A 27,150-nucleotide genomic window follows, 5' to 3' on the forward strand; every position below is an offset into this window, starting at 1 on the left:
AAAAAAACTGTAATCATGATTCAAGTGACATAATTGCTGGTGTGACAATGTTAAGGAAACACCTAATTTTGGGAAGAAGGCAGGCACGATAATGTGAACCTCTTAGCAGCTTGGGATGTGAATTTTCTACACTTTGGAAGGTCAGTGTCACAGTGATAAAACATTACTAGTAAATAATGTTGTTAAGATTTGTTGTACTCCATAAGTTATCCTAGATGTTTCGGGGGAGTGTGGGTTTTTGTTTTGTTTTTCTTCGTGTAAAATTCATAAATTAGCTTTCCTCTTTGTGAGAATGTTTATGTGCAAGGTTTTCTTTCTGCTTAGTCAGTTGACAATGCTCCATCTGGGCCCTGAAGCCTAGGATAAAGATGCTCTGCATGATCCTATCATATCACTGTCTTGAGGGTGATACGTAGGTTATTATAGCCTCTTCTTATAGTTGACTTTGTGCTCTTATTTTACCAGCTGGTTGTTGCCACAACAAAGTTGTGCTCTTAGCATATCGAAAGGGTTGGAGGAAAATGCAGGCTAAAACTTGTAGTGTACTCAAAATTTATTGTTCTTGCTAAAATTAACAGCAAACTGATTGATCTGTCATGCTCTTGGGAACAAAAATATCTGGCTCTGAGTTGAAATATCATCATTCTGGAAAAGGGCATAATAAATGTCTGGCTTATGAAACTCCTTTTGAGTCTTGTCTGGGTAGCTGAGGTTAAGGAATGTCGTGAGTAAATTTTAATGTTGGTGAGAGAAAGCTTGTAACTAGTGATGAAAATCATAGGAATTGGAAATGAGACTTTTGTATTTGCAATGTGCAACAAAAGCCTGTGACCTCAGGGTATTCCTGCTTGCTCTCATACCTTCAGTGTATTAGGTGTGAGGTTTTTTTTCCTTCTGCTTTCTGTATGCAGGTTCTATCAGGCAGGGGATATAAAAGGGAGTGCACATGCTGGCACTGTGAAGTTAACTATTGCTGGTTGGTTGTTAGGTCACTGGAAAAAACGAACCCAACAGGCAATAGCTGACAATGTGATTTCCAGTGGCAGAAATGTACAGAGTATCAATACAAGGAAATAATGGAGTATCTTTGCTTTTTGTGCTGTTCTTCAGACTGCTCTGCAATGACTACAGCAAGATACAGGCCTACCTGGGACTTGGTACTTGACCCGTTAGTGTCCTGTAAGCTCTGCCTTGGTGAATACCCTGTGGAGCAGATGACAACAATAGCACAATGCCAATGCATCTTCTGTACCCTGGTGAGTTTGTGTTCTTTATTACACGTAAAAAACAGGACAGTTTTAACTGCATAAATTCTGTTTCTTCTGGGTAGGATGCACCCTGAAGTATTGATCTTGCAGTGGAAATGGTGTTGTGTACATGACACAAATACTGGCAAGTAAACCTTCATTTTCCTGTAATAAAAAAAATAAATTACTTAGCACTTCAATATACTGCATGGTTATCTCCTTACCAAGGTTATTCACACTTTTCCTTTTATCTGTCATTGGCTTGGATTTGGGGGTGGTTTTGTGGTTGGTTGGGTTTTTGTTGGGTGCTTAGGTGGGGTTTTTTTCTGTTGGGATTTTGGTGGGTCTTTGTTTGTTTTGGTTTTTTTTTAATTTTAGAAGAGAATAGAACCTTTCAATTGAAAGGGATCATTTCAACTGAACAATCTGTGTTCCAAGTCCCTGGTCCCGGGCACTTCATGGCTCATCAAAAGCTAAAGCGTGGTATTAAAGGCATTGTCCAAATACCTCTTAAATACTGACAGGCTTGGTGCAGCAACCACCTCTCTAGGAAGCCTGTTCGTGTTTGGTCACCCTCTCTGTAAAGACGTGCTTCCTAATGTCCAGTCTGAATCTTCCCTGGTGCAGCTTTGGACCATTCCCATGTCTCTTGTCAATGGATACTAAGGAGAAGAGCTCAGCACCTCCCTTTCTACTTTCCTTCCTCAAGAAGCTTTAGAGAGCAATGAGGTTGCCCCTCAGTCTCATTCTCTCCAAACTAGACGAACCTAAGGTTCTCAGCTGCTCCTCACAGGATACCCCTTCCAGCCTTTCTGCCGGCTTTGTTGTCCTCTGGAGATGTATCCGAGGACCTTCACATCCTTCTTAAATGGTGAAGCCCAGAACTCCACCCAGTGCTGAAGGTGAGGCTGCACCAACTCTGAACAGTGGGACAATTGCCTCTTTTGACCAACTGGCAATGCTGTGTTTGGTGATCCTGTGATGGGCTTTGCCCTCCTGACTGCCGGGGCACTGCTGACTCACGTGGAGCCTGCTGTCACCCAGCACCCCCATAACCCAGCGTTTGGTGCTCGAGGCACCAACTCTGGCGTGCCCCAGATCAGAGTCAGTCCAGATGCGTTACCTCCACGCGTCGCTGAAGCGACTTCGGAATCAGGAAAGGTGCTGCTGGCTGAGCTAGCTTGCTGGCCTCTCGGCAGAGGAAACACAGCAGGAACTGATGGTATCAGCTCACCTTAGCTCGGAGACAAAGGAAGAGAGAGGCTGTTCTGGTCTGGCTCCTAACAGGTTTATTGTGAGAAGTTTCGCAACCCGAACGAGCTCGGAAGGCTGGAATCCGATGTGATGGGAATGATGGGATTGTGATGGGATGGCTCCTCGGAGCCTTGTCCTCAGTTTTATAGGGAATTTGAAAACACCGGTGAAAGGGGAAAACAACCAATGAGGTACAAGCCAGGGGGAGGATACAATTTAACAAGAGCCACTGCCGGGAGTGGGGGTGGAACCGAGAGGCGGGAGCTATAACAGAGAACCAGAGAACAACCGAGTAACCGGGAATTTTCCCGAACCGGGGGAGGCGGCTTGGACCCGGGCACCGCCCAGGGGGTGCGGCTCAGGCGTCTGAGCCGCCCCTCGACCCACCCTCTGAGTCTGCCTCTTCGGGAAACTCCATCCAGGGGAGGGGCTGGGATTGACTGGCATCTCGCTGCCCCAGCCCCGCAGTGGGCTGGGTCACCCCAACACCCCCAGATCCCTGTCTGCAGGGCTGCTCTCCGGCACTCCTCTCCTAATTCATACTTGTGCCTGGTGTTACTCAATGCCAGGTACACAATCTGGCAATTCAACTTGTTAGATTTAATCATTTCCCTGCTCCAGTTCATCTAGATCCCTCTGCAAGGCATCTTGTCCCTCAAAAGAATCAGCAGCAGTTCCCAGTTTCATATCATCATCAGACTTGCTAATGGTGCATTCATCTCTTGCATCCAAACAGTTGATAAACGTATTGAACACAACTGACATTAGAACTGAGCTCTGAGGAACAGTGCTGGTGACTGATTGCCAGATAAATGTAGTCCCATTCGCTACAACCCTTGGAGCCCAGTTTTTCACTCAGAGTTCATCTCACAGCTGGACAGCTCATGCAGAAGAATGCTGAGAGCGTCAGTAACAAAAGTTGTACAAAACTATAGAGGAAGTACATCCACTGCCTAATTCTTAGTTCAGGGTGGGTGACCTTGTCATAGAAGGTTATGAAACTAGTTAAACAGACTTTCTTTTTATAATCCCATGTTGACAGTGCCTGATGATTGCATTGTTCTTTAAATGCCTTTTAAAAGTACCCAGCATAGCCATGCACATGCTTGTAACTAGAAAAGTATTTAATGTATTACAGATTCTAATTTCACTATATCATAATTAGTCACATAACAGGTTCACATTACCGTATTGTACAAATGCTTACCTGGAATAACAAGAATCTTGTCAGTTAAGTACAAAACACTGTGGAGCATAAGTGTAGTATTTGACAAAGAACATCATCATCACAGTTAATGGATATTGTTAATTTAGGAACAGAGGAAACTACTAGTAAGTTTTCATCCCTAATACTGAATTTAAATTAAAATTTTAGTTCATTTAATTTTGCAATGGGTGCACTTACACCAAAAACCTTGTAATGATGGTTCAGCAGAGGAAAAAATGGAGTATTATCAGTAAGACTATAACTTCTGGAATACATGATGCTCAGACTTTAATTTCCCAAGGGTTTATGATATGGTATTATAGACTCAGACATGGGTTTGGGTGACTTTTTTTTTAATTTGAAAGTCATTTCCAGCAAAGTTTTCTGGGTATGTGTTTTTAGTATTTAAGATCAAGGATTTTAGTTAGTTTATTTTATTTTTCTTCATGGAAATACTACCATTTTTTAATAGCAGATTTTATTTTTCCTGCTGGTTATTGAAGATAGGAGGCAGCCAGTGGAATAAGGTAGATCAACTATGAGAAAAGTGTTTGCTCAAGCATGCAAAAGCATATAAAATAATAGGCTTCATGAAAACTGTTCTCTAGTGTTCTAGTACTTACAGCTGAGTGTTGTTTCTCCCTGTTGCTTGAATGCAGAGAATATTTAAATGTCAGTTTTCAGTAACATTTCCATGGCAGCAGAAAGACTGTGTTACCAAATACACTTTTTATCATGTTCGCTTTGTTCCTTCTGATGTTTACTGCTGTCCCTGATCTTCTGCTTCTTGGTAGGATGTGGTTGCTGACTCTTCCTGCTGTTTTGAAAGATACAACCAGTTACAGACACTAGATCTGTAACCTTTACCGATAACCTGTTCTTAGCAGCTGACATAGTAATCTGGCTGGTGACATGGAATTTGTGTTTTGAACTCTGTTCAGGTGGAATCATCAGCCACTTTTACTACTTGTATTTGATTGTCTTGAACAGTTCTTTCAACTTTATCCTGTTTAAAGAAATTAGTAGTAGTTCGTCTGCCTCTCGTTTGCCACTTAGAAGCTTTACTACGGTGACATAAGAGTGCCCTGAAAAAATTATCTATCTTCAAGCTTTACTGTGAATTAACAGGAAATACTACCCTTACTTTCTTTGATGATGGTGAGGGAAGTATTAAGAATCAATCCCATTAAATGCAAGAGGCAATAGCTGTAAACCTGTTACAGCCCAGACCTCCATCTGAAACCCAAGGCCATCATCTCTATCTTTTGGCCAGCCTGAAGGTTGATAAATTGCTGAGGAAAATACTCCCATGAGTCTGGCAAGGTTGTTTGGCCTATTGACAGTTGTTAAGGAAGAGTGTGACAGCTGTATGCAGAATCCTCCACTGGTGTTCCTCCAGCGACAATTTCCAGAAACACCAGGGACACAGCATATGAACTGTGCTTTGTAAATGGCCAAATTAAAGTTGTTTGAAATCAACAAGAAAAAGGAGTAGCCTTTTGACTCAAGATTTTGCATGGAGTTATGTACAGTAGACCCAGTTCTTCTCTGCTTTGTTATTGTTTGACCACTGTGTAATTCTGTTCTGGCTTCCGTTTTGTAAATGAACAGACATAACTGATCGCCTTTCCAGAAATATAAGCGAAAAAGGGATGTCCATACAAATGTGAATACTACTTTTGCTACAGCTTTTACCACTAGCTCTAGCCCTTCTGTCTAAATCACAGCAAGCTGAAACAACATGAGTATGTATTACAAAGAGACCTTTCAAGTGCAGTACTACTGGTATGTTGGCAGTATTTGGATCAATATACTGGTCTCTCAATCCTATATTTTTGTCTGCAAGTCTTCACCCTTTATAATCATAGAAGTGCTGTAGTAAAGATTCCATGAAGGATTGTCTCTTCCTGACACTTGTACAGTGGTTCAGCATTGCTATTCAGAAAGATAGAATGGGGACACTGTTTCCATTTGCTTTCTGGCAGAGCTGTGCATGGATTAAATAGAGCAGACTGCCACTCCTCTGCTGATAAGGCGTAGGCACTACAATTTCCCATAGTATTATTTTGCCAGTTAGTACAATACTCCATTATTGTTTTTATCATTATGATCATTAATGCCCAGGAAATGCTGTGGGCTCAAGTTTTGTATATCTCATCCATTAGGAATGTTATAAGAATGTATTTTCTCTGGTACCTCAAGCAAATCTGTCCTTGGATTGCTTGAGGTACCAGAGGAACAAAAGTCTAAAGAGCAGAGAGGAAAACAAGATATCTGCTGTTAGCTTTTTGTTTGTTTTCCTGAGTAGTATCAAGGGACAAACCAGTATCTCTCTTTTTACAATCATGTTAACAATAGGACCAATCCTAAGTGTGCTTGTGTAATTTTTGGACCAAAATACCTAAATATAATTTCATTAAATTATTTTTCCCCACTTAAATAGCACACAGTACATAGCTAGTAATCTTAAATTTTTAGATAGTCACTTAGGAGTTGCTTGCCTCAGAAGAAGTAATTGATTTTGCATTTTTTTTCTTCAGAAAGCTTTACATTTAGAGAAGGAAAAGGAAAGTAAAGCAGAGAACACCATTTTTTAATTTTTTTTTTTTGGCATTATTTGCTGCACTAAATTTTTTCACTTACTACTTAGCCTTGGTTTTTTTAAGGGGATCATGGGAGATAAGCAGGGAGCAATTTTATCCAATTCCTGTCTGAAATTCTGATTATTTTGTAATCTATGATGAAATTCTTTTAATTCTCAATTAAAAGACAATGTTCCTTTGATGTGTTACCAATTGTATGTGTGCTGAAGTTACAACAGCTTTTTTCCAGTTGATATTCTTGCATGGAAGTCAAGCAGTTAGTTGCTTGAATTTGTTCTGGTTCAGGATTTACATGTACATCTGTGTACATAAATACTGTATAATTTATATATATATAACACACAGATGTGTCAATGTGTTGCAAGTACAGTGATGCCACTATTGCTCAAGACAGGCTAAGCTCCTTTTGACCTCATATTAGGTTGTTCAGTTCCCTTCAGATGTTATGCAGTACTGATCATTCTGGTACCAGCGGATTTATTGCTTACTTTTCTCAAATTTAAAATCTGTCAAGTGGGTAGTCCAAGCAAGCAAATGTCTAGAAGAAATATGAAGCATGACAGAAAACTTGTCTTCGATGAAAAATTTTGATTACTCCTCTGTAGTCTTCCTCCTTACTGATAGGAGAAACTGTAGTCAGATATGTGAAAGAGAGGGCCACCTACAGTTAGAAAATAGCAAAACTAATGTTAAGACCTGCCTTCTGCTGCTTGTTTGTGCTTTCTTTTTGGCCAGATACACACATGTGGATCAACTTTGGTGTTTGAAACTAACAGTGCTTAGTAGATACTCATACTCTTCTTGCCCCTAAGCTCTAACCTTAAGCCCTTGAGCCAGCTGGTTAATCTTACCTGGACCTTTAGGTGTCCCTCTAAGTTTGTTGTATTCTATCTCAAGTAGCTTGACAAGCAGGATAGTGACAGACTCCTGCTATCACTAGCCCTTTTTAAACAGGATTACTGAATTTGCCTAATCATGACTGTTTATACTCTAATCATTCCCCTATTTGTGCTTCCTTATAGGCTGAAGATCAGTAAAGCAAATATTATCCTGCCTATAACTGATATCGGGCATCCCTTTTTTTTTTTTTTATTGTCATGCTTGACTGGAAGCACATGGAGCTTCTCTGAGTTGAAGGACAGGAAAACATGTGATTTCCTTAGTGTTATCCCTCACTCCATATGAGGCAGAGTGCCTCATCAGCCTCTCCTTCCCCCAAGGCAAGGCAGACACCAAGAGCAGTGTGGATGGAAACAGGTGGGCTTGGCTGCCTTCCTGATACTGTGCAGTTTGTTTCTGCTTGCCAAGAGAAGCCTACCTGAGCAGGGCAGGACCGTGCTGATGCCAGGCTGTTCCTCACCTCTATCAAAGGAGATGCCCTACTTGCTTGGAGACCGGAGGTCGGGGGAAACCCTAATGGCTTGTGAGGTTTTATAGAGTTCAAGGTCCTTCTTAGCAGCTGTAGTGTTTCCCTGTTTCCCACCAGCAAAGCTTAGAGCTCGCTGCTTGAGCTCACATACCCCAGCCGTAGCACAGAACTGATACTGACCTTGACACGTGATGTGTCAGTAGAGGCTTCATGGTTCGAGGTCACTGTGTGTTTGCATAGCAGTTCACATGGCTGGCTGGGTTCTCACTTGTCGTGCAGGTGCTGGGATGATAGAACTCCCTGCTTTAATAGGCAGGAACCACAGAACCCTGGGTAAAAACTAAACTTGATCCAGAGCCTTCAGCTTTCCTCTCCTGTGTGCTGTCACTAAATTAAGTTACTGTTATCTGTCTTCATCAGGGTGTTGGGAAAACCAGTTCATTGTTGTTTGCATAGGGTTTTGCATGTGAAAAGGGAAGGCCCTTTGTTTGCTGCAGGTGTATTTTCTTCCCACTCAGAATTGCTATTTCTGTTCGGAAATAGAATAAACTTTTCTCAAACATATAAAGAAAGACTGTTTTTTTTGTGTGGTGTTTTTGCCTTCTGAATATTTGTTTCATCCCACATATGTTGACATTTGAAAATAAATTTATTTTCGTAAAGTTTATTCTGTGGGTTTTTACCAATTGCAGCCCTGAATAGGTGAGAACAAAATTTTATGCAAGGTAATGGAGGGATAAAAATCCATAATGAAAACAGCTTACATGTACATCCACTTGTAATACCTACTCAAAGATGAAGATATGCCCACACCACAAGGTATTATCCTTGTCTCATTTGGCCAGTTTCTGCTGTCTACTGATATGATTGATTTCTCTGAAGAAAAATTGTTCAACTTCTATAAGTCTTACAGTACACAGCCATGAATAAGTGTGTATATAAAAAAAACTAGCCCACCTTTCGAAGGCTAGGCAGCTCTAAGTCTGTGTTGCCTTTTCTTTCTCGATACTCAGCTGCAATAAGGCACTTGTTTGTCAAGTGCATTTAGTTCTGGTTGCTTGGTCCTGCTTGTGGTTTCTGCAGCCACTGATTGCTGTGTCTCCAAGGTTATTTGCCATGTCCTGATACTTCTCAAGCTGAAGTAAACATCGGGCCGCCTCTTTCTGCATTCTTGATAGTACATGCATTTCTTCTTGCCTTACTTCCATCATTTGTTGACTGATGGGCTTGATGGTGCTGTTCCCTGTACTCAAACTGGCAGTCTTATGGTGGAGCGTTAGGAGGTGATGCACCTCATCCCTAATATGAACATCTTGTCTGCGGGTTGTTGTTTGCATTGATTAAGTAGTGTGTACTGGAGACTGCTGTGATATTTGGGTTTACTGTCAGAAGGAGTTTAGACAGAGGTAGAACCAAAGCAGCAATGTCTGCTGTGCTGTCCACAGGATGAATCAACAACCCTCATTGCACTAACCACAGCAGCATTTGCAATGGGTGAGTGTGTTCCTGCCAAGATGCAGTCAGTCCCCATACGAAGATTCTTCCAGGGGCTGGGAGAGCAGGGACTCTTGGACAAGAATAATTTCTACAGCTCAGGAAAGAATGCTCGGATGGTTTGTCCTCAAACATGGAAGCACATGGGTTGTGTTTATCTTTCCCGGCCATCATCACAGGCAAGATGATGTGATGGCATTTAGATTGTCAATATAGTCTATGAAAGGGCTACAGAACAGCTGACGGAGTCTTTAATCATTGGCAGCATGAGGGGAGAAAGAGGCATTTACCCTTGGCAATTTCAAACAAAAAAAGGTCTTTAAAAAGAGGCCAAGTATTGGGAAGGTAGAGGCAGGAAACCTCTCAGAGGTCTTCCAAGTTGCTTGCCACTTTGGGGAAAACATGTATCAGCTGTGATGTTATCTATCTCTGGTCCTGACCAGAGTCTCTCGGTGTGTACGTTCTTGTTCACAGCATGAGGCTCTGGATATTTCCGTGCAGCAGAGCTCTGGAGTGCCTTGCACATGCTTGTCTTGGAGTCAAGGGTTGATAATGCTTGCGTTGCAGAATTTCTGTCTCTGTAACAAAACCAAGGATATAAAGGCTAAACATGTAAGAGTTCTCTGTTATTGCTTTCAGATTTGAAGTACTGCATGTCAAGATAAGTGGATTTTTTCTTCCTGTGATTTATTCTTAAGATGATAAATTAGGGTTTATAAAAATTTGAGTTGTAATAGTGAAGATCTCTTTGCAAGTTGGTAATTTTTTGTGAAAAATTGTCTGTAGAAGTGGAAATTATTTAAGTTCAAAGTAAACACTTCTAACGTACATCTGTCTCCAATCGAGGTGGTTTGTGATGTTAAGTATAGCTTGTGCTTGTGGATTTGGTCAGTATAGCTGACAGTTTATCTAGTAAAGAAAAAAAATCACTCCCACAGTCACGCATATGCCTCAAACAGATCTCTGTGATTAAGTGTGCATAGGTATTTTCCAGTAAGTCACTCGTCAACTAAGTAGGATTAGGGTGATATTAAAAAGCTAGGTTGTAGATCTGCTGTAGAGAATTGGGCACACTGGAGCAGCAATGCAAGAGTTGTTCCAGGTTGAGCCTGTTATTAAGCAGCTATAGATTTGAGGCAGGTTTATAACTAAACACAAAAAGGCCACGTAGTAAATTCGAAAGAAGCTTAAAAGCTTTCTGAGGAACCTCCCATTCTTTTTCTTTTCTTGCACTTGTTTTCTTGTGTGCTGTAAGTATACCATGGAAATTCCTCAGGAAGTAGTTTTCTTTTTCTGTGAAAAACTAAGTTTAAAATAATATGGCTCCTGTGACTGGAATGTTGGAATGGAAGGATACAGGCTCTTTAGGAAGGACAGGCAGAAGAAATGGAGGTGTCACCCTGTATGTCAGTAACCAGCTGGAGGGTGTGGAGCTGTACTTCAGGATGGATAAGGAGCTGACCAAGAGCTTGTGGGTCAGGATTAAAGGGAGGGCAGGGACAGGTAGCCTTATAATGGGGTTTGCTAAAGGGAGTCCAACTAGGAGGCCATACAAGAAAATTGGAGGGACTTTTTATAAAGGCATGTAGTGACTGGACAAGTGGGAATGGCTTCACACTGGAAAAGAGTAGGATTAGATACTAGTATGGAATTCTTTACGATGATGGTGGCAAGGTGCTGGACAGGTTACCCAGAGAAGTTGTGAATGCCCCATCCCTGGAAGTGTTCAGGGCCAGTTTGGATAGAGCTCTGAGCTCTGGGCTAGTAGAAAGTGTCCCTGCCTATGGCAAAAGGGTTGGAACTAGATGTTTAAGGTCTGTCCCAACCAAGGCCGTGCTATGATTCTGTGATTTGTCCTGTTACCAGATGAGCATTCCTGTTGCTTTTAGAAGCATCACCAAAATATTTAAAAAGGTAGCATATGATAGTTATATATGGCTACAAGAATCTCTTTTTCAGGAGTAGCAAAGACTCTAGCCTTATATCATTCTTCCCTCTTCAGAGAGCACCTGAGACGTAGGCTGCTTATTTTAGGGGAGTTTATCTTCTTAGAATTGTTCAGGTTTTTCTAGATGGAAAATATTTCTGCAAAATGACATTCAGGTAAAAGCTCTCTACCAGAGTGAATTTGCTATTTGGACAAAAGGGATGGGAGCTATTATTCCAAGAGTATTAGCCTTCGCCTGAGACATAGACACTCAGGTTTTTTTGTTGTGGAAGAAATTCACTCACTCTCACACACACTGTCTCCCCTTGCCCCAGTGAGTATTGCACACTGCATCACTGTAGTGTTATAACTTGAAGTTAAAATAGCACATTACATCACATTACCCAAAAGATTGACAGGCAATGTGTCTACCAGTATAAATACCTATTCACCAGACTGACTGCAGAATTGGCTTAGGGGAATTAGCACAGAGCAGTATAATAACCGTGGTATTGCACTGTCTTATGGAAGGAAAAGATATCACCTTCTTTGTAGTCATTTCAAAGCAATGTAAAGAAAAATTCCTTGTATGCATAGCATAAAAATGCTACAAAATACTTTAAAAAGTAGCTGATGCAGTAGTAGTTTTTGTCATCTCTGTAGCCCCATCACATGAATTTTGAGCTTTAGCTTAGTATCCTATTAGCATAAAGCAACCCATAGACCAAACTGTACATTTGTAGCTACAAGACACTACGAAATAAATTCTTCTCACTCAATATCCTTTCATATTCTTCATATTTTTTCCTAGAATGTAGGGCCCAAAGGGATCTTTGCGTGCATCTACCCTGATGTCACTTGTAAAGTGGATCACAAAATACCATCCGGTGTTTCCTGAGTCTTCATGTGGTTGAATGCAAGTTTATGTAATTATATGTATGTGTATTTATGCATGTATATTTTTAGATGTTCATCTAACCCTGGTTTGCAGATGATACAGAATTTGAGACCGGCAATTTAGTCCACATGTTAATAATCATCCTATTTGAAAACATTTTCAGCTTGAGCTTTAAAAAATCACCCTCATTGAAAAAGCATGTCAGCCCTTTCTTGTGTTTCTGAAATGCAGTGTAAACTCTTAGTGATTGTCTGCCTGAAGTGTAGGGTTATTTCCAAGGTTAATGTTTGTGCACAATAGCAACTGCCTTTGTCTACTTTTAATATTTATTTTTACTAAATGCATTGTAAAAACTCAATTCCCTTTCTTTTTTAGAATTTGATTAATGCTAGATTTCTTATTTTTATTTTTTTCCCCTTTCAGTTTTACCAGTGCATGTGTTTGGTTTTTTAAAAATTGTTTTCCAATACCAGCATGTGATGATTCTGCATGTAGTGCACAATTCATTTCGATCTGATGACTGTGGCCTAGTGCCCACACTAAAATATATTTGAAGTTTTAAGAAATAAATCAAGTGATATGGTGAAGATACACTTGACTCTTGTCATGTGTTTTTGGCCTTTCCAAATCCCTGGGCTGATTTAAAAATTTCCCATATGATTTGGCATTTGCATCTGCAGCATTAGTGTAGTCAGAAGTCTCCATTTTGACAAATTCCACCTATCAGCTCTTAAGAAAATAGTGCAGGATAATCTTTTTGTCTGCCTAACTCTCAAATAAAAGGTGACATCTTGAAAAACCATTCCTTGTTTGCTGCAATAGCAGCAATAACATGTTCTTAAAAGTAAATTGGTTATAACTTTCCCAAACCATCGAAATGTTTTTAATTATGTGCATTTCATATTTTAAAATGACCTCAGGCACCAAATGAACACATTTTTTCTGTCAAAGCAGATGGTAGATTAGTGTTGCCTCCCATGTAAACAATGAAAGTTGAGATTCCTTTTTTGGAATTATGGTGGGGTTTATTTGGGGTTTGATGTCCGGAGAAATAAATCAAAGCACCAACATCAGAAGTAAGCGTGATTGTTCCTGAAATTCTTCTAAAAGAAAAGGAAAGGCAAAAAATTTTAATTCTTTATATATAAATTTTGCTGTGGCCTGTGCAGGTTTGTTAGAGCTAAATGCAGCAAAGCAAGATTATGTGTTACGGTTTTGAAATTAGGAAAAAAATAAGCATTTTGATTCTTATATAGGTATGTTGATCTTTATAATGTTAGACAAAAAGATATGCAGCTCTAAAGCCATGGCACATCAGTGGTCACTACATGTATCTTTCTGAGTGGCACAATCCTTGATGTATAAAAGTTAGAAGTACAACACATTTTGCCAAGCTTTAAATACTACACTGTGCTTGGCAGCTTCAGAAAGGAAATCATTCCTTTATTAGTCATCTGTCTCTGAGGCAACAGAAAAAAAAAGTGTTCCCAATTTATATAGGCAGCTTATAGTAAAACTGCTGCTGAATTGGGCTCTCAGTTGATCTTTGTGGGGGAATGGATCTGGGCTAAAACTCCTCAAAGTGGATGTGCTCCTGCACTTTGTCATGGGGACAGCAAATGCCAGTAGGATTCATGGATTACCATGTGACAGAAAAAGTTATCCACACATCAGAAAGGACAACAGTGATGGAAAGAGGACAGAGTAGGGATGCACAAGGAGTATGTATGCATGGGGAACAATACAGGAGTAGTGCTCAGGGGAGCTAACTGGTCTCTTCTGACACACGTCCATTAGAGGAATAATAAATACATTCCTCAGCATATTCGTTTTACACGGATCAGTGTACTCTTGTGACCTTACTCCAATCTCAGCCCTTAGGTATCTAATTTTGGTTCCTGTTTTCTCTGAGAAAAGTTACATAATACAGTTCATTTTGAATTTGTTTTGGGTGACTTGCACTCCCACATTTTTTGTTTGTGCTATACAGTACTTTATTGCCTTAATGGAAGGAGTATGAACTTCTTCCAGCATTAGGTCAAGTTGCATAGAAAATTAGCAAAAATCTGTCATATTTTTGTAATTGTTTTACAATGAATTTTTCATAGTATATGATTGAATACTTAATCCTGCTTTGTTGTTTTGCTTGCATTCTGCTGCATTTCTGGTACTGTAGCCTGTCTGATACAAGTTGCGCATTTTGTGTCCTCTCTCAAGAGAAGCCACAGGTACCCTGTGCATCAAATTCCCTCACAACCGCTTTGGGTTACTCTTTCTCCACCCAAGAATTCTCAGGGGAGCCTTGAGTTGATAGCGTGTTTTATCCTCTGCCTATTTTCCAGCAGTATTCTGTAGCCTTGAGGCATTTGTCAGAAGGTGAAGCATGAGAAGTGCACTTGGTTGTGCTGATTTTGAGAAGGCAGAGGCCAATGCCCCGTCAGGGGAAGGGAAAGGCCATGGACACTGCTTATGACAGGGATGAACTGTGTCGTTTCTTGGAAAATGAGAGGAAAGGGAAGCAAATCAAATAGGCTTTGGCAATAGTCCTAAACAGGTTGAGGAGGAGAATTAGCCACATTAATGATTAATGATAGCAAAGCTCATTCAGCTTGAAAAGTACTTTCTATAAGTGCTAAGTGCTGGCATTAAAAATGTATGCATTTTCATTTTAATCCACACTTTGCATCCGCAAATGGAGAGGAAAGGGAAGAGCCAGCAGTGTCATTATAGGAGTACTAATGACCTCACTGCAGCTGAAATCACAGCTTGCCAAGGTATGCAACCTAGGGCCTGGGTCTTGCAGAGCTCAGCCTGTTGGTTGCTGGTACTGACTCTCTTGAAGTGTTCCACCACCCGCCCTGCAGAGCTCCAAATGAAGGCTTGGAAACCTTCTGCAAGTCAAACATCTTCTAAGTGAACAGTTGCCTCATTAAATCCCTGCTGAGGAAGACAAAGATTACATGTAGTCTGTCATGCATGGATTTCATTGCACAATTAAAAGTTTTATAAATATCAGTTATCTGATCTCTGTTTTTCTTTTCCAAAAAATTGACCTGCTTTCTCTAATGCATGGTAGACACAGGGAAAGGGGGCTCTAACAGAAATGATTTGTTGTGCTATCAACGTGGTGGCAAGTTGCCACCAGAAATGCTCCGGACCAGAGCAACAGAGATTGTGTGGGCAGGAAGTAACATCTTTGCTGCAATCAAGCTGCAAGAGGTAAAATTTAGAATAGTTTGTTAATAGAGGTGTCTGAAAGGAGCTGAATAGACAAATCAAGAGGCAGAAGAGAAAGAGAAGAGTTTTGAAGTCTGAACTTTTAACAGCTATAAGCCACATGCCTGAGGGTTAGGCTGGAAGGTGCTTGTTGATGGGCTGTTTGATTGCGCAGGCTGAAGGCAGAAGCAGTTTGGGAGAAGCAGTTTTGTGCTCTGACCTGAAGTTAGGCATACAAGCCTTGGCAAGGTCAATGCAGCCCGTTGCCTTCCAGGCTGGTGGTGAGTCAGCAGCTGCATACCTTTTTCAAATGTCTGGAAATGGTAACTAAAATCCTTGTTTTGCCACTTTGCTGCAGAGTGTGTAATCCTTCTTGCCTCCCACACAGCTGTATGCAGAGCTGGTTTCATTTCTCTCTGCTGTTGGTCTAGCCTCACTCTTTATTCACACATCTGCTAGGAGAGAGTTAGGGACCTCGTTCTGTAATTGTCTGCAGTTCACTAATGCCAGCTGAGCTCACAAGCAGAATGAAAACATCACAGGGTGCCCCATCCACTGGGAAGCAGACCCTCGTTTGCTCTTTCTGTGTAGTGTTGGGCAGGTAGAAGTTGCATGGTATCAGCAGAGAGCTGGGTCTCTTCATCACTCCCTTGCCTTCCCAACAGATGCCTATGCATTAGCTCTCAGCTTGATGTAGGAAGGATGGAAGTGGAGGGGGGTTGTTGCTCTTCAAGAATAACAAGGTTTGATCTTAATTTGCCCTTGGTCAAAAATACCCACTTTTCTTCCCTGTTTTGTTGACAGCCGTGTGGTGCACTGCTGTGTTAGAGACTACATTTTCAGTTATGAGTTGGGTAAAATGCTGTGGTTGCTAGGGGAGAAAAGTATTAGTATTACCAATATTTATTATTTGGTCCCCATGGAAACTGTAGTTCTTCAGGGAGTCCTAATTCTCACATTTTTCCTTTCTATGGAAAAGTTACTTCTTTAACCATGAAGTTGAAATAGTTATTTTCCAGGAATAGATGGCAAGATACACAACTCCCTTTGTGCTCTAGTATGCTTGACAGATGTCTGTCTATGGGGAATTACTGCTTACTAGGCTATGTTGTGGCTTCCAGTTACTCAATGATCTTCAGAGTGTGGTTAATCTAATTGTGTCATGGAGGTGTTTTATTGTTTTTGCCCCCTCTGCTTCCTGTTTGATTTGTGCTTTCCCCACTGTTATTTTTTAATTTGCTGCATATTTTAAATTGATGAAGAGTTATTTTGTTAATTTTGGTTTAAGTGATCCTAGAGGTCTTTTTCAACCTAAATGATTCTGTGATTTGATAGGGAAATGAACTTCCTGTTTTCTACTTGTAGCAAAAGCTATGAGTGCGGCTCATGGCTGTAAAAGGGACACAGTAGTACCTGTTTGATTTCAAAGTTGAGTTCTTCAGATTTTTAGACTAAAGCAGTTAAAATACTGAGTGATTTATCCTTCACAGAATAGTTAACTCAGTGTTTGGCTCTCTTACAGTGCCTAAAACAGTATGTGGAACTTCTGATCAAAGAAGGTCTAGAAACAGCAATCAGCTGCCCAGATGCTGCCTGCCCAAAGAGAGGTCATCTGCAAGAAAATGAGGTATGCTTTTCCTGCAAACAGGGTGTTTTATTTTCCTTACAGGATGTTTAAATAGGTCTTGCTTTTTATGTTACAGCTTCCATTGTTGACAATATATATCTTAATTCATTCTTCAAAGGTCAAATACTCTGTCTCTGTTTGTTTAAAAGGACTTAGATTATTACTGTTCCTAACTAGAATTTTTTTCTTCTTTTCCTTCTTTGAACAGATTGAGTGCATGGTTGCATCAGAAATCATGCAAAGGTATAAGAAGCTACAGTTTGAAAGAGGTAACACGTGTAACACTACCCACTGAAGGCTGTGAGAATGGGTTTGTTTCAGAGTGATCCTATAAGTCTGAATCTCTGCACATGTTCTTGAAGTAGCATTGTGTGTTAATTGCTTGGTCATCAGAAAGAAAAACCCTAAAACCTAAAAAGTAATTGCTTCTGTTCTTGCCTGCATGATTCCCAGAACTGCAGCACTCTGGGAATAAACTAAGGAAAGAAAATTGCTATGTATTATATTCCTAAATAACTAAGGAGGGAGTGACTTCTATTTTGAGCTTTGCTGTTTAAGTTGACTACTAGTACTGTAGGGGCTGGAGAAGAATACTGACCTCTTTCACAGAGCCAACATTATCTCCTGGGATGACATTTGGTACAGAATTAATGGGTGGTTCTGTGTGTAATGATACGAGTATGTTAAGAACATAAGCTGACTGTGTGCCTATGGAGATGTGGAATGGTGTGGCCATAGAGAACTTACAGTAAGGTTTTACTGAGGGCAGGACCCAGCCTAGAAACCACTGCAGTAATTTATTGCCCTCAGTAGGCTTTGAAACATGAAATGACTTACGTGTAAGGAGCCTCCAAGAAAGGGAGGAAACTGTATCTTATGCTATTGTTAATCATGTGGTTACATTAGGGTAGAAGTCAACTTGAAATAGGTTCCTCTGGGCAAGGCATTGTAAAAACACTTTCTGGTGGGTTTTATGGCATAGTATACGCTGTATTTAACTTCAAGTACAACTGTAAAAAAACACATCTCATTCTCAGAACAAGTTTAGTTCAGTGAATGAAAGTGGGCAATTAATTGAGACTTGTGAAACTCACTTTGGTTTGGTGCCTGTTTGCAAAGCAGGCCAAATTTATGTCAAAGTAGGTTGCATAAATTAAAAAGCTCCTTTTGAAAATTTGTGTCTTCAAATGCCGTGCCAGTCAACCTCAGCTGGAATGCATTGTTATGGAAGGCTGATCTTGTATCCGCCTTTGAATTTGGTTCTTTTATGTCCCTTTGCAGAAGTGCTTTTGGATCCATGCCGGACTTGGTGTCCATCCTCTACTTGCCAGGCAGTTTGCCAACTCCAGGAATCAAGCCCACAGGACCCTCAACTGGTGCAGTGCAAAGTGTGTGACATTGAGTTCTGCTCTGCTTGCAAATCTAATTGGCATCCAGGTCAAGGCTGTCAAGAGAACATGCCAATCTCTTTTCTTCCAGGAGAAACAAGGTAAGATACTGCAAAAAATCAAGTATTTAGAAGCTAAACACTCAATCGTTGAACAAATCGGATTATGAATAGTAAAGAAGCATTTTCCTGATGTTTTGTTCTAAAGCTGTTTCCTTCACTTAGTCATTCCTGTTCTTTTAATGCTGTATTCTAAAACTGAATAGCTCTTGGCAGCCTTACTCTTTGCCGCCATTCCCAGCAAAGCACAAAGGAGCTGCTTAAGCCTTTGGCCTTTTGCCCTAGTGGGAAAAATATGACATCCAGGCAGCTCATCAGCTTCTCTTGAGAGATGATCTCGTTACTGCTGCTCTCCTGGACAATGTGAGAGTTGATTACATCATGCCAGACAGTGATTTTTAGGATACCCTGTCAATCATCTCCTCTGCTGCACATTTGGCCTATGATCTTAGGTTCTGTTTCAAGTGGTCTCTGGTGGCAAACTGCAGCCACTGAATAAGAAAGGCCATTGTGCATGTGTTCCACGTCATGTTTGGGCTTTTTCAAAGATTGTATTGCACTCCAAGGCATCATTAAAGCCCTGCCCATCCTTGGACTTAGTTACTCATAACTTATCTTCTTTGACACTTTGCTGTAACAGATGACTAGCTAGGATGCTGTCATGATGAGTTCCTGATCAAATACGCTGACTTTTGCACATGCTTTTGTGTGTCCTTGACTAGAACTGAAGGTTGCTAAACTTCATGGCGAGGTAACAAACTTAATAATCTATTTTTGTTTAGTGCTCTGGTTGCTTTTAGTTTTCATTTCACGCTTCATTTTTTTACTCCACCGAGTAAAAGTAAAATTTGTTTTTTCATGTTCTGGAGCATAATGTGCCTCTTAGCAGCATTTGGAGTTTCATATGCATTTTATGTATACAAAGCATTTTTTTCTAGTACAGTAGCCCCTAGTGTTAGTAATTAGTGTGTGTCCTTTTATCCTGCTGTTGGGCAAATCAATCAATCAATCAATCAATCATCAGTCCTGTTTTCCAGCAAACTGTTGATTCCCCATCAGTCATTATTGTATTTCACACTGGCAGTAGCTGCAGGAATTGTCATTTAAGGTACATTTTAGTTGTTAGCATAAAACCTGCACACAGTAGAAAGCTACTCAAGGGAGATAAAAGTTGTTCCACTGTTTCAAAATTCCTCTGTGTTGTGCCCATTATGTGAGGGGACATCTGTGGTTCTGCACACTTGTGCAAGAAGAGTCAGTGCTGACCCTAACTCATGAATAGTGACTTGTTAGCACTCTATTGACAAAGTTTAACTGAAAGAATGAAAGAAGGACATGACACCAAAACCTTAGGGTTCTTGATTTGGAAGGAAACTCCTGGGGAGAATCCTCAAGGAAGGCACAGACGAGTAATCTATCCCTGGTGCCCTAGTCCAAAGGAATGTGGTCTGGGGTTTTTTGTGCAATCATGGGATTGTTTCTTCATCTGAGAAAGAAAGGGGAGAAAAGGAAAATAATCTAGATGTACAAAACATTTAGGTGTGAGCTAGCTGCTGCTCATCTGACACATTACAGGAGAAAACTGTTCAATATCTATTAGTACCACTCTATAACAAAACCAGCTGGTTTTTACATGGTAAAGAAAATATCCTAACTTTTACGTAGACACTGTAGTCATTAAATATCGTTTTCTAGAGATATGTTTGAAAAGTAGTGTGTAGCCAAAATATCTGAATAATAAAACTCACTCGAATACCTGAATCTCTAGTAATTTCTCTTTTTTTAAATAAAAAAGCAGGCTTGCCTTCATAGCACAGTTCTTAGTAGACATTCTTCTATAAACTGACATGGCCACACATTTTACTAATTTCTCACTCTCTCCCACAGTTCAGTTTTTAAAATGGAAGATGATGATGCTCCAATCAAACGCTGTCCAAAGTGTAAAGTTTACATTGAACGAGATGAAGGCTGTGCCCAAATGATGTGTAAGAATTGCAAACATGCCTTTTGCTGGTACTGCCTGGAATCTCTTGATGTGAGTACATGCAATGCACTCTGGCTCTCAGAAGCTTAAAAGTTCATTGCTTTGCCATCCAGCTGTCTCTTTAATCAATTAAATAAATAGCTCACTAGCTTCTGGCCATAACTGACCAGAGCTGATGCTGGGAATTTGATAGGATTTGTATCCTCTGTTTTACTTGTCTGACCTGTATGAACTTAGCATTTGGTCTGAGTCAGTAAATAAATAGTTAAATTTTATGACAAGAATCTGTTCGTGATCTTTACATGGCACCTAACATGGAGAGGGGTGTGTCTTTTTTTTTCCAGTAGTGACTTTTCAATGTTGCCTTTCTGGAAGGCATTACAGTGTGAGACTAGCAATGCTTTTAGTCTGAGGAAATTTAAAAAACTAGATGTGGTATGTCACTAGCAGTCAGATTTGTTTACCATTCATTGTATTCTGTTGGACAAGAAATAGATCTGACATAGGAGAAAGAATGCAGTGTTCTCACAACACCAGGAATTTATTGGTCTATAAGCTGCTGCTGTCATATGTTTATATTTTTTTATAATCAGCCTGTTATCATGCCTACAGATCAGAGTATGTACAATACACAGCATCTGTTTCCATGTCATCAGTTTTACTTTATAACATTGTTAACAATAGCAAAGGAAATTAGGTTCCTGAAAGCTACTCCGACAATTCAAATCCTGTGGTTGTCCCATTTGAATACTTTACTAACAGTCCTGAAGTCACAGGCTTCTCACATGCTCTCATAGATAAAAAAAGCAGTGTTCACTTATAACTAGGCCTTCAATCTTGGCTGGTTTGTGAGAGGCTTACAGGACCGATAGGGACATAATATCTGAAAAATCTGTATTGTCTTTCTGTTCTTCAGCTAGGTAAAGGAACCAACTTTGGGAAGTCTGCAGTACAAGTACTGATTTTCCTTTGCTCCTTCTGTATGTGTGTAAAATACATGTAATGGTTGGCTTATCTTCTTGGATTCTCTTGCTAAACTTCATGCTAGCATTTAAATATGCAGCTTGAGACCTTTTGGGAGAAGAATTTGTTATATATCTACAACACACGCCAAACAAACGTGTTTGTGAAGACACCTAACTGTAAACAAAGCTCTTTGGAAAGGTTGTATGTATGTATGTATGTATGGCTGTATCTGCTTGCTTTTATCTTCCTGTGTGATTCCTGGGTTTAAATTGTCAGGATATAGTATTTTGTAACTTGAAGAACTTCTGTTTATTGCCTACCTTCTCATTCAATATTTTGTAGGATGATTTTCTCCTTATACATTATGACAAAGGACCTTGTCGAAACAAGCTGGGGCACTCCAGGGCGTCTGTTATCTGGCACAGGACACAGGTAAAGCTCAGGTCTTTGAAAGCTCTCTACAGGTCTGCTGCTGTCATTTTAACGCCTCATTTTAACACCTTAGGGTAAAATTCTGTGCCAAATGGTAACTGATTTTCATAGCAGATGAAAAAAGGGCAGTAGCTTGGAGTGGAACAATTAGCTCTCCTGGAGAAGAGCCTCCTTGGCAAAACACCACTGAGAAGAAAAGATACATTTGCAGAGCCAGTTCAGTGCCAGTCCAGATATCTTCTCACTGAATTTGGAGGATGAATTAGGTTGCCACCGTCAGTATTATTTTCAAGCAAGCTCTTCCTGCAAGGCATTTTTAGCTCTGGATCCAGAGCTGGAAAGGAATTAACCTGAATACAGTCATTAACTAGCTATGGACTCCATCTGACTCGTTCCTGTAGGCTGGATAGAAAGTAACCCTGAAGGTTTTTCAGTCGTTTCAAACACAGATTCAAACTGACAATTGCAGAGAGTGTGGGAATACCTCTTGTAGTCTAGATTCAGTGTTGCTAGACTCAGCAGGAATGCTGGTAATAAAAGAGCTCTCTGCAGCACTTTGATGCATGCAGTATAAATGCTCATGTGTGACTTGGTCCAATCTACCGCCTTTACAGTCACTTCAGAGATACGGGGACATCTGCATATCTGAGTCATCTCTTCCTAAATTAACTGTGTGCCTGTAAAAAGCTACCTTAGCTTCAGATGAGGTACTTTTCTTGAAGTACAGATGTCTTTCCATGTGAGCAAAAACCCCAAGCCTATAGAATAATCATCAAGTCTGGATAAACAGCTAAACTGAATTACAGAAGGATCTCACCCCTCTCCTTCCACCCGCACTGCTGGGTGTCTGAGCTGTGGACTGGGTTTTGCTTGGATTAGCCAGTGGTATCTCAGGAAGTGAGTACATTAAGCTTACTTGACAAAGCTGTAGTATGAGGTGATTAATCTGATATTTGAAATATGCTCTAAGCCATTGCAGTTTGTGCAAATCTGTTTGATACACGGCATGTTTGATAATCTGGTCATTGTTGAGAAAGGTGATAATTCACTACTAGTCAAGATATAATTCTGCTAAACCCACTGAAGCCAAATCAACACTGCAATTGTTTCCTTATGTTAACTTTGAGTAAGTTGTTAAATTTCTTCTTAGATTTATCCAAAGCAAATTGAGGTGAGTCTTTGGTTTGTTTTTTGTGGGTTTAAAAAAATACTTGTTTTGGCCAGAGAAAATGGCTTGATGCCTAGTAGGGCAGCAATTTCTTCAGAAGAAAAAGAACCAAGTAAAAAGTAAATAAATAATACTCAGCACACAGTTTGACTTAAAAATAAACACCTCCCTCCGCCCCCCAACCACATCAAAAAACAAAACCAGCAAAACAAAAAAAAATGAAACTTGATGATTTATTTGATGGCATATTGAGGCTGAAAGGAAGGTGTAAATAGATGTTTTGTATTAATTACGAGTAATCAGTCTGGTGCACAGAATTGCCAAGTTCTAGCTTGGCTCTATCTGACCAGTGCACTCAGCCTGGGCTGCAAAGAGCAGCATGGCAATAGTTGCAGCTCATGTTTTTTAAAGATGAGAATTGAACTTTGGTTTCTGGGAAATAAATGTAAAGATTAGTAGAAGTTGCATCAGATTGTCAGCACCACCAAAATAAAGAGAATGAGTTATGAAACGTGCCCACCTCTGAAGCTGAAAAAGAAATTGTTGCTGGGAAGAAATAAAATCGTTAGAGTAAGGCAGCTCGGGCTCCTCATGGCTGGGCAGCCGGGCCCGGAATGCTGATCAGGGTGGGTGCGTGTGCGCCGGGAGCGCTGTCCCACAGCGCCATCTCCCGCGGCTGCCCGGCGCTCCCACCGCCGGAATTCCGCGGCAGCACAACCTCGGACCATGTGCAAGATCATCAACACCCAATTATCCGTGGCCAGCAAAAGTGCTACTGCATCATCCCATCTATACCATGGCTAATTTAATATTTGCCAGCTAATTGAAGTGGCGTATCTAGCCCTGACTAGAAGAATCCTTAATGAGTAATGCGCTCTTAATTTCGTTTCACCTTCTGCTGTGAGGTTTTGCTATTGCATTAGCAATGCACTCTTGCCTTCATTATTCAAAATTATTCAGAGACACTCTCATATGAATAAATCTAAATTATTTTCTCAAATAATTTGTGGGCATATTGTTGCAGCATCACTCTTAGAGTTGCCTATGGCAAATGGGAAACTTTCTCAGGCAATGAAGCTCAACTTGAATGTTTTTTAAATAATTTTCCAAATCCATGCTCTGTAGAAATTACTACTTTGTTACATTGACTGGATGGGTAAATCTATGGTCCTCTGCTCATGCTGGGAAGGAGGTGATCAATAAATGTCAGTGGAAAAGATGCACTTAGAGTTAGATCTTGTTCCCTGAAGCAGCAGGCTGAGCTCAGGTCTGACTGCAAAAAGCCATTGCATATGCAAAGTCCTCCTGTAGCCCATAGTGTTTGTAATCTGTGATTGAAATTCCCAAGGTTGTGGGTATGCTGGTGGGACATTTGTGGGAGTATTCCCATATTCTCTGAACACCACCAACACCTTGACTAATTCCTCTTGAAGCTTTCCTCAGAAAAAAAGGGAGCATCTGAAAGTGGAAGTCTTAACTTTCTTGTAGCCTTGATTCCAATATTTAGTATTTAGGTTTGATCCAGAAAAAAAGTAGTGATTTGCTTCATTATTTTTTTGAGATAAAGGAAAACTCAAAAAGGCAAATAGCCTTCTGCATCACTTTGTATGATAAAACAGTTGTGTGGCACAGTTTGACTGGAGCCATAAAACATGAACATTCACACTCTGCTTTCACTCACATTTACTGGTCACAGGAGCTGACTGTAGTATACCTGTGGGAGGGTCCTGGCTCTGATAAGGTCAGTGGCATTTGCTGAAGTCTTTGATGGACACAGATGATGCAATGGTGTCAGCAGACACAGAATCTAGGCAATGCTATCCCTGACTCAGTGCTATCCCTTTCTCTTACAGGTAGTAGGCATTTTTGCAGGATTTGGTCTTCTACTTTTGGTGGCCTCCCCTTTCCTTCTACTTGCTACACCATTTGTTCTGTGCTGCAAGTGCAAATGTAATAAAGGAGATGATGACCCTCTACCTACCTAGCCTGGGAGAAGATTGGACTCATCACATGTTTTGATTTTACTGTTGCTGTTACGTTTCCCTCTTGCACTTACATTGCTGTAGCCTTACGTGCCCCATTCTGCTTTTCATTGACACAGTCTTGATTCCAGGAACTGCTGTTACTACCGTTGTACAGATCACTTGATAATAGACAAGGAGGGTAATAGAAGGCAAGTTAGGTGCTAAAGGGAGACCACAGACCTGAGTAGCTATCTGAAATGAAGAGGTGATACTGCTAAATATAGTACAAAAAGTTGGTGCTGCCTTGCTGGTGAACTGGAAACTGTACTGAATGACATCAGCAAACCAAGCTGAAAAAGCATACAAACTTCTGCATATCTATTTGCTTCCAAATTTGGTGTTTTAAACATATGTTTAAGTTGCCTACTATTTAAATCAGATAGTCAACTTTGTGTGACTTTATTACACATCTGTTTTTGTTAAAGCCATCACAATGTCCTTTTTAGTACCTATTTTTCCAAGTGTAACAAAATTAGTAAGGTGCATATAGGCCATCCTATGCCTTTCTTGAAATTTTGGGAGGATCAGAGGGACAAGTTGGTCCTACTGCCTTCCACAAATTTTATAAAGTCTTATAGGAAATTTGTTTGGTTAAAAGCTACATTTTAAAATTAATTGATGAAGCTGAAAGGTTGAATGGTGACACAAACCTGCTATTTAATCAAGTTTCTTTTAAAAATGCATTGATGGTATTGATTACCCCTGGACCACTAGTGTTTTTCTGAATTGTTATTTTTTTCTGTTGTTTAGGGTTCTGGTACACTTATAGGGCTATGTAAGTTCTAATCCAGGTATCTTAATCTTTTTATAGATACATAGATATATATATATATATATAATCCTATTTAAACCAAATGTGTAAATAGCTGTGCTATTGAAATATTTTGGAAATTCAGGATAGCTTGCTTCTGTCTTTAGGACAACTATTAAAAAATACAGGACTAACATTACTATTTAGCAGACTCTTGGGTTATCAGTGAGTCTTTCTTTTTAAATACAAAAATACGTCATGGTTATTATCCCTGTAGTTAATATGAAAATGCCTGGGATATTTGTGGAAATTGTACTTTGCATTTAAACTACTTAGCCCATTTTCCAGAGTTAATATTGTATGATATGTGGTGTATTATGTTAATAACAATACTGTGACAAAATAAGTTTTTATTTGAGAACTAATCACTTGATAGTTTTGCAGAATTCAGTGCTGTGTTTTCAGGGCAGTAAAGCGTGCTGTTCAGCATACTACATCATAGAGGTTTCTCTAAAAATATTTTGTTGAAAACCATTTTGCTCTGATTTTAAAGGCTACAAGAATTTGACTAATAACTTCTTGCCATGAAATGCAAAGCACCTGAGACAATGTGTATGTCTGTAGTACTGAAGCAAAACATTGTTTTGAATGGCTTCTGGACTGAAGTTGTACTGCATTTTTTCTTCATCATTTATTTCTGTGTGTCGGCAGTGTACTGAGATGGATGAATATCTTGAAGCCAAGATAACTTTCCACTGAAAATATCTTAATATCCTCAAATGGATCTGGCTGCTGTCACAGGCTGGGAATATGTTTTCATACCTCAACCATAAAAAAAAAAAAAATCCTTGTTATCTTTTGTTTTACACTGTCTATCTGTTAAATAAAAATGTTGTAGGATACAGTTTTGAAAAGGGACAATTTCTTTTTATAAAACTTCTCCCTTATCTTCCAAGTTTAGTGCTGTCCAAATACAAACTGTATATAACCAGAGATTTTAGCTCTAGGAGCTGAAGATTATCTGCATTTCACTTGCTTGGCTTGATTTTAATGAGTTCAGCCTCTGTAATGTGAATAAAAAGGATAGCTGGTTTCCAGCAAATCTGAACTCCTTGTGATATCTTCAGATTGTTTATGGCAATGCACAGTTCATATCTTTTGTTATCTGAGTATTTTTAGTATTTCGGCTATCTTTATTACTAAAAATTGCTTAGTTGTTAAAGAATATCCATAGGGAAGTCTGGTAATTGATCCATGTTTGCCAGCTCCCAGGGGTGTGTGAAGCACTGCTGACTTGAGCAGGCAGGGAAGTGCTTGTGTTCCTCTGGCTCTGGCATCAGCTCAGTCCATCTCCCAGAGGGATCCCAAGCCACACACCTGAGTTGTCCTGTGTCACAGCTTCATTGTGCAGAATTAATGGAAACCCTTCTGCAAAGGACAGCTTCCTGCAGGTAAGCTTGAACTATGGCCTTTCCTCCTTGGCCCTGTAATTCTGTTTAACTGGAGAAAAAAACTCTGGACAACAGGATGTAAAGA

The 27,150-nt window shown here is 40.1% G+C and overlaps 1 protein-coding gene across 1 annotated transcript in view; it reads left to right on the forward strand.

The window, feature by feature from the left end:
- RNF144A (ring finger protein 144A) overlaps nt 1-26,319 on the forward strand; it is a 62,166-nt gene extending 35,847 nt beyond the window's left edge. Inside the window, exons 3-9 of the mRNA XM_082302669.1 lie at nt 1,111-1,256; nt 16,738-16,842; nt 17,051-17,111; nt 18,124-18,331; nt 20,177-20,324; nt 21,582-21,671; nt 24,693-26,319. Of these exons, the coding sequence (XP_082158795.1) occupies nt 1,122-1,256; nt 16,738-16,842; nt 17,051-17,111; nt 18,124-18,331; nt 20,177-20,324; nt 21,582-21,671; nt 24,693-24,824 (879 nt within the window). The 5' untranslated portion in view covers nt 1,111-1,121 and the 3' untranslated portion in view covers nt 24,825-26,319. The remainder of the gene's footprint in view (nt 1-1,110; nt 1,257-16,737; nt 16,843-17,050; nt 17,112-18,123; nt 18,332-20,176; nt 20,325-21,581; nt 21,672-24,692) is intronic.
- Nucleotides 26,320-27,150: the final 831 nt, after the last annotated feature.

This window comes from Coloeus monedula (genome assembly GCF_965178545.1).
Source record: "Coloeus monedula genome assembly, chromosome: 2".
Lineage (NCBI taxonomy): Eukaryota > Metazoa > Chordata > Aves > Passeriformes > Corvidae > Coloeus > Coloeus monedula.